This window comes from Callithrix jacchus, chromosome 20 (assembly GCF_049354715.1).
Source record: "Callithrix jacchus isolate 240 chromosome 20, calJac240_pri, whole genome shotgun sequence".
In the NCBI taxonomy this organism is placed as follows: domain Eukaryota; kingdom Metazoa; phylum Chordata; class Mammalia; order Primates; family Cebidae; genus Callithrix; species Callithrix jacchus.
The window spans coordinates 6,320,630-6,328,969 of NC_133521.1; the positions used below are offsets into that span (position 1 = coordinate 6,320,630).

An 8,340-nucleotide genomic window follows, 5' to 3' on the forward strand; every position below is an offset into this window, starting at 1 on the left:
AGTTTGTGTCGTTTGTAGGGACATGGATGAATCTGGCGAACATCATCCTCAGCAAACTGACACAAGAACAGAAAATGAAACACCGCATATTCTCACTCATAGGCGGGTGATGAAAAATGAGAACACATGGACACAGAAAGGGGAGTACTAAACACAGGGGTCTATTAGGGGGAAAAAGGGGGAGGGCCAGTGGGAGGGGGAGGTGGGGAGGGATAGCCTGGGGAGAAATGCCAAATGTGGGTGAAGGGGAGAAGAAAAGCAAAGCACACTGCCATGTGTGTATCTACGCAACTGTCTTGCATGCTCTGCTCATGTACCCCAAAACCTAAAATCCAATAAAAAATTAAAACAACAACAACAACAACAACAACAAAACCAAAAAAATGCAACAACAACAAAAAAGTGATTTTTTAAAAGTAAGAATTACTGCAAGGATTTCCCCCCTACAATTTCTTGAAACTCAAGACTCCTAACCTTCTATGGTTACATCAATTTCACACACAGCCAGCACAGAACAAGATGTGGTCTTTGATTTAATTACAATCCTACAATACTGGCTGGGAAAAGGACAGGGAAGAGGAAACTACAGGCATGAGCAATCACTTATGACCCCAGCATAAGCAATGCCAGTATCCCTTATTTCAACATTTTGGTATAACCCCAAAATGTTAGCCCTAAGAGAATGAACAAATCACTGTTTTTTAAGATGATGATTTTCACAACCGTAGTGGGTAAAATATACTGTAGGAAGTACAAAAGGCCACCAACCTCCTTCTTGGTAAAATCAAAACAAAAACTCCATGTCACTACCCAGTATTATGTCTACAGATTACTTCCTTCATGAACAAATCAATAATTCAAAAATACATGAAACCTACCTGGGCAACATGATGAAACCCCATCTCTATCAAAAAAAAAAAAAAAAAGAGCCAGGCATAGTGGCATGTGCCTATAGTCCCAGCTACTCGGGAGGCTGAAGTGGGAGAATCACTTGAGCCTGGGAGGGTGAGGCTGCAGTGAGCTGAGATCACATCACTGCACTCCAGCCGGGTGACAGAGCCACACCCTAACACACACACACACACACACACACACACACTCACTCATGAAACCAGGTACCAGGCTCTTCTAACTGAAAAGGAAATATAATAGTAGCTGATCAACTTGAACCCTCTGAAGTCAGTATTGCAACAGGCCATTTCTACTTTAATTACATTTTTTTTCATTCTTATCTTATTCCCTAAATACGAAAGTAAAAACTGGGAAAAGGCCAATTACTAGCTCTTCTTAAAGACCTTCTCTCTTTCTTGCAAACTAAAAATGGACTGGGTGGTAGCCTGCCTGAGTTTCTTGGGTGTACTGCAACATCAATGTTTTAAGACTGAGTAGTCCTCCTCAGGATTCTGCTTCAAGTCCTCCAGGGTGGTGCTGTTTAGGGTACTGGCTAGGTCTCTTGGTGGCCACTCACTGCTATCAAGTATTGCCTGAAGCTAAGCATCAACTGATGATGTGGTCAGCAAACTCCACACCCTAAAGACTCATGGAGACCCCAAACAAGTAGCTGTGACATTTACTTCCAATTACTTCTATTTGTTAATCAGTCAGTTACAGTCACTGACTCACTGTTGGCACCCAATTTCTTGCTATGGATTTTAGTGATCTCAGCATAGCACTAGCTCCAGATACTTCACATTGCCATCTTCTCTATTTTCTCATTTCTCTAAGATGAATGGAACACTTGGAGCTCACCCACAACCACTGAGGCTCCCCATGGCCCAGCCCTCAGAGTCATCCTCAGAATTCCTTTATATCTAAGATTCTAAGCTCTGAAATTGCTCTGATTATAACCTTGAGAATTCTCCAATACTTAATTTGCCCCTGTGTGCATGATCCCCTGGGTTTTGGAGGGCACAGGGTCTAAGGACTTGTCCCTCCCTTAATCCTCACAGCTCATTCCATCCTTTCTGCTTTCATCTGTTTCCCTGTCCTCGCTTGAACAAGGCTGACCTCTTCAGAAACATTTCCTGGGTCCCACTCTGCCTTACTCTATTGCACTTCAGACCACCTTACCTCTAATTGTTGTGTGGTGGCATCACAAACCTCCTGATTTGGGGGAAAACATTATCTACTTGAGAGTTTCTGGCTCAAGTGACACTATAAGTTCATACTATCTAAACTACCTGGCCCTTACTTCATTCCAGTCCTTTTAGTTCCTTTGTTTTCAGTCTACCAGCAAGCAGTTCCACTGCACCTAGCAATGTTTCAGAGCTCTTGAGCTCTCTCTCTGGGGATGAACTAGCATTCTACTGAGACTACTGTATGCCACTGGGGTCTTCAACTGCCCTCTTCAAGTATTAGAAAAATATGGGCTGGGCATCATGGCTCATGCCTGTAATCCAGTACCTTGGAAAGCTGAGGTGGGAGGATCATTTGAGCCCGGGAATTCAAGATTAGCCAGGGCAACATAGTGAGATGCCATCTCTACCAAAAATACAAAAATACACCATGGGCACGGTGGCACATGCCTGTAGTCCCAGCTACTCATGAGGCTATGAGGATCGATCGCTTGAGCCTGGGAGGCAGAGGTTTCAGTGAGCCGAGATCATAACACTGCACTCCAGCCTGGGGACTCTGCCTCAAAAAGGCAGTCAAAAGCTCAGGTCCAAAACAAACCTCCCCGCCCTCCTCCCCCACACACAAAAAAAGAAAAAAACCAAAGCTCAGGACCACTGACATGTATTGATTAGGATATATAACTGTTTTTTTCAAATATGTAGTTTAAAAATATTTTGCTTATATAATTCAACATGTATGGCTTTTAAAATGTAAATTAGTGGCCACTTAAATAGCCCTCTCCAACAGGGCCTAGTGCCTTTGTTCACCACAGTCCCTCCTCCCAACCACCCCGCCACCTCCCTAGAAAGGCTCCCTGCCTGGTCCCAGGAAGCACTCTGAGTTTGTGGCTCTGATCTAAAAGAAGAGTTCTAACTCATCTCACCCCCAGGGCTGAGATCTCCACAACCTCATCCCTTTCCACCACAACCCGACTGTGAGGGTCCCACCTCTGCTTCTTCACTTAAATATTATTCTTTGCAAATGAGGCAACAGCTAGCCAGTACCTCCCTTTCCTCTCTGAAATTCAATCCTCACACTCCTTTGCTTCCATGATGTTTTCTAGCACTGACTTCAGTCCCCTCTCTCTGGGCCCTCTATGGACAATGCCCTCTTACAAGGATTTCTTCTCACTCTTAGACATAGCCTCTCTAGCCCCTGTATTAACGACAAAGTGCATAAAAGTTGCTCAACCCTTATTCTCAATTTCTGTACTCATACTATCAAAAACCAGCAACAGACCATACTGAGCAGCCCCAGTCCAGAGGTGTAAACACTGAGGTATTGTGGAAATGTAAATCTCTCATGTTCATGTTCTCCCTAACTCTTCCACAACTCTCCACTGCCTACCTACAGGGTAAAATCCAGGTCCTGCAGCAGGCCCCAAGCCCTTTGTGCCCCACTTGAGGAATCTGTGATGCAACTGCCCTCTTTCGTGCCCCTGTGATTACGCACAAGCTTGTCCCTCTGCCAGGAGTTCCCTGCTCCCTGGGAAACCAGCTGGCAAAGCAGCCCCACCTTTCCTGTGTTACAGTTAACACCTTGCACACATTGCAGTTGTTCCATGTATCACACTTTACTACTTCTTCCCCAAGTCTGACTCCCCTAAGAGGCAGTGGGATCCCTGAAATCAAGGGGCAACAGTCAGTACACTCCCTGGCACCAGAGAAGTTTTCCTTAAATGTTGACAAGCTGGTGGCCCCATCAGTCAACACATCAAACAACTTAACCATCCCTCCTACCACCCGGCTTAAAACCTACCCCTAAATCCCTACATCCACACAGCTGCCCTGTCCCTGTGAAAACCTTGCCACCCCAACCCCTCATACCCAAAGGTAACTTGCAACAATGTTCCTTCCAATGTTGGTCTTCTGTTTCAGGATGATTCCACACTTCTCAAAATCCTCACTGACTCCCTATTAAATAAGGTCCAATGACCTTAGCCTGGCATTTTGGTACCTCAGGCTTCATCTTTCACAAGGGCACCTGGACACTTTTTACCATGACACTCCGTGTTTTCTGGGTCTCTGCTCCACAATCACCTCTGTCTGGAAGGTCAGGTACCTGGAATATTCCTGACTCTTCAAAGGCCAGCTGAAGTGCTGCTTCCTACAACAAATTTTCCCTTTAACAAAACTAGTACAGAGTCAGTGCCTGTTTTTCAACCTCACGGGCGCAATCACTGTCTACCAGTAGCTTCCATATCAACTCTCTGCAGTCAGTGGAGGCCCACCTAACTAAGCTCCACATTCTCCTCTACTCTAGCATTTGCAAAAATTCACATTTTAAAGCAAAACACAAGTATCCACTTAGTGGGACACAAGACAGTTCACCTCATCTTATTTTGACTAGAGACACTGTAGTTTAACAACTCTTCTTTACTCTACATTTTCCTTCCTCTAAATCTGCTTCTCTTCCACAGGCTAACTTAAAATATTGTAGATGATGAATCAAATTTGCTTTCCTGTTCTTAGTTTTTAAAATCAAGTTAATGGTTTTCTCCTCCTTCAAGAAAGTAAAACAAACTCCAAAACAAATTCAGAACAAAAATGCCCTGATTGTGGCATTCAACTCTTACCCATGAGTCTCAAAGGGAGAAAAAAAGAATTTCTTACAAGTGGGAGGGTTGACTTATGAGTAATACACATCACAAAGATCAACAAGCAGGAACACATACTAGCAAGAAACTGTAAGACACACCTTTCCCAAGCAGCTTGGCTAAACTACGTGGCAAGGACAGCCAAGACAACTGGCATTGGGAAGGCCTGGTAGGACCAGCAGGGGACTTCTGCAGAGCAAAGGAGGCATTCTCCATGCTTTCGATGAGTCTTGAGCAAAAGCAGAACCTGGAGCAGGCAGAACACACAGCAAAGGCAGAGACTACTATAGTGGAGGTTTAAGCTGAGAGGTGCTAAAACAGAACATCGGAAAGATAAGCTGTGGTTGGATTAATCATTTTTAAGTCAAAGAAGAAGTTTAGGCTGAATGAGACAGGTGAGAGGGGGCTCCAGTAGGTTCCAGGGCAGGAGAATGACTTTTTGCAGGAGGATTACTCTAATATAAGTTGAACCAGGAAGGGAGGGAGCAATGAGTAAAGGCAATGGAGCAAGGGTGGGGACAAACAGGAATGAAGGTCTCAACAGCCAGCAAAGGCAATGGAAAGGAAAGAAATGAATGTTCGCAAGAGATTTTCAGAACAAAAAGCGGGACTTAAATCACGTCAAGCTTTTAAGTCCGGAGATGTGCAGAAGATTGGGTAGCTGGAGAGAATGGAAGAAGGGGAATGCGCCTAAGTTAGACCAGCTGTCTGCAATCCAACTGATTAAAAAAGCTAAGCACAGGAAAGCAAACTTCGTTCAACATCTACTAAAGTTAAGCTGTGGAGAATTACACAGCCCAGTGTCCTGTCTCCTCCAAGCATGTGAAAAGCAAACACTCACAATTTTTTGTTGTTGGTGTTGTTAAATCTAAGAACATCAGGAGATACGACTACTTAGATTCAAGGGCACTGAAGTTTGTCAAGTAGGATGCAAAAAGAGGGCCCTTCTTGCCCACCTCGCAGAGAGGGCTCAGCATTTGAGAGGCAAGTATCAAGAACGAGGCTCTGGAAACAAACTCCCAGGTCTGAATCCTACTGCCCTACTTAGGAGATGGAAAAACCTAGAGAAACTTGGTTACCTAGGAGGAGGAACATACTGTGTTGCTGCTTTTTGGTTTGGAGAGGGAGGGAAATAGAGGTGTTCAAGAGGTATAAGTTTAAAATGCTGATTTAGACAGAAGGTGAGTCACCACTTTGAGTTTCAGTTTCCCCAGCTGTTAACTTAAAAAAAAAAAAAACACAGTGGGGTGGTGGGGGGAATGAAATCCACCTTATTAGAAGTTTTAAAGGCTGCACATTCCTTCTGAAGTAACCTATGATGTGCTATAAGCGTTATGAAAACGTTAGTTGTACGTACAAAGAATAATGCTTTTTTTTTTTTTTAACATATTAATAACGGCCAGACGCAGTGGCTCACGCGTGTAGTCCCAGCACTTTGGGAGACCAAGGTGGGAGGATCACTTTAGTCCAGGAGTTCGAAACCTGCCCGGACAATACAGTGAAATTCCATCTCTACAAAAAAACTCCCCAAAAACCAAAAAAAAAAAAAGGAGGCAGGCGTGGTGGCACGCCCCTGTGGTCCCAAATACTCGGGAGGCTGAGGTGGGAGGATCACTTGAGCCCGGGAAGTCCAGGCTGCAGTGAGCTGAGATCGCGCCACTGTACTCCTGTGTAGGTGACGGTGAGACCCTGTCTCAAAAAAAAAAAAAAAAAAAAAAAAAGGTAAATAAATCTACATCCTTTCTAACATTCTCCGAACGTTTTACTGCTATTAATAGTTTTTTTTTTTTTCCGATTCTCAAGAGGAACTGAGATCCAAAAAAGGCTCAGAACTGCAGTAGTGGAGGTCCAGGGCTGGGGAGAAGGGCTTAGGTGTGGACCAGGAGGCTGTGGGCCCAGCGCCAGGCCTTGCGTACCATCAAGGGCCAGCGAGCAGATAACAACAGGCGACTCGCGCAGCGCGCCCGGTCAGCGCCACACGCTGTGACCGCGCTTCATGCACATCCCCCACTTTCATCCTCGCGACAGCCCTCTGAGGTAGGGACTTTCGTCAGCACCACTTTTACAAACGGGGAAACTGAGGATCCGGTGATCAAGCCCGATCCTCACACGGCTCGCGAGCCGAGAAGGCAAGTTCGCTGGCTCCTCAGACTGCATTCCCAACCCCTGCGCATCGCGTGAACGGCGGGGGCGGGGAGGAGCGGGCGCCAGAAGACCCGGACCGATGGAGGCCGCAGGCTCGCGGGGGCGGCGGCCGGACTCACCTTGGCGCTGTGCACCGCCTCCTGCGCCCCGCGGAGCTGCAGCCAGATGCGCGCGGGCAGCGGCTCCTCGGCCCCCAGCGCGCCAAGCACGGCGAGGCTCACGCCGAACAGGCCCTCGATGCGGCCGCGGCTCTGCTCCAGCAGCTCCGCCTTCTCGGCTGGCGCCGTGAACTCATCCAGCACCGCCCGGGCCGCCATGGCGGGCGCGGCCTCCCGCGGCGGCTCCGGGGGCCTGCGGCGGCGACGCCCCCTCAGCTTGCTGCCGCCGCTCCCAAGTCCCTCAGGCGGTGTCTGCCCTTCCCGACCGCCTCGCCTTGCCCCCTCCCGCGCCCCACCGCCCGCCTGCAAGCCCGGCTATACCATCCCGCCAAGACCGCCGCAGCTTGGCAACTGCTGGCAGCAAACCCCTCAGCCCCTTCGCCACCGCCGCGGACCTGGCCCCGCCACCGCGCATGCGCCCCGCCCGCAGTCGTCATTGAGGCTCGCCGCCCCCTAGGGGAAAGGGGTAGGGTGAGGGCGACGGAAGTTAACGTCACCCTCAGGTGCCATGTTGGTTGAGGGTAAAGGGAGGATTCTGGAGGCCTAGGCGGACTTCTTTGATGAGGGCAAAGCGCTTTCGCGGGATCTGGTGGATGCAGATGTATGGTATTACAGTTTGGGAAATTGAAACTAGAGCTAGGAAGTGAGATTGAGAGTGTCACGCAGGGATTGGACTTGCCCTTAGACATCTTGACGCTCAAACCAGGTTTCTAGCAGTTGAGTTATTCAGTTTCATAGTAATCGACAGGCAGATGGGATCTTTCTTTTCTCTTTTTCTTCCCTCCCTCCCTCCGCTCTTACCTTCTTACCTGCGCTTCTCACTTTCCAATTTTTTTTCTGGGAAACAAGAAGAGAAGAAAATGGGCATACTTATGAAGAATTGAAAAGCAAAAAAAAAAAAAAAATGATTAAGATAAATTCAGGAGAGAGATTTATTCTATGAGGGAAGAAAGGGGTATGTTATGGGAGAAGCCCCACAAGTGGGAGTTTGGGGGCTCATGATCTTACCTGGGACTGGGGCAAGTAAACCCTAACCCCCTCCAGGTCTATTTTCCGATCTGTAAAATAAAAGGTTACATTCAGTTATCTCTAAGGCCTTTTCCAGGTTTTATACTCTCCGAGTCCATGAAAACAGATTGTGGAAGATAAAGTGTTGGATTCCTTTTCTTCAGCTACATATTGTGGCTGTAGTAGATAGGGGCTCTGGGAATATGACTTCTCTATGTCTTAATTCTTCATCTATAAAATGTAGATAACAATAGTACTTCCTATTGTGAATATTAATATAGTACCCAACACTGTAAGTGCTCACTGAACATTAGCTAT

General features: G+C 47.0%; 1 protein-coding gene across 1 annotated transcript in view; it reads right to left on the reverse strand.

Annotated features, from left to right (window-relative positions):
• The window catches only part of N4BP1 (NEDD4 binding protein 1), a 75,902-nt gene extending 68,482 nt beyond the window's left edge, over positions 1–7,420 (reverse strand). The window contains exon 1 of the mRNA XM_002760925.6: positions 6,976–7,420. Coding sequence (XP_002760971.4) covers positions 6,976–7,173 — 198 coding nt within the window. The 5' untranslated portion in view covers positions 7,174–7,420. The remainder of the gene's footprint in view (positions 1–6,975) is intronic.
• Positions 7,421–8,340: the final 920 nt, after the last annotated feature.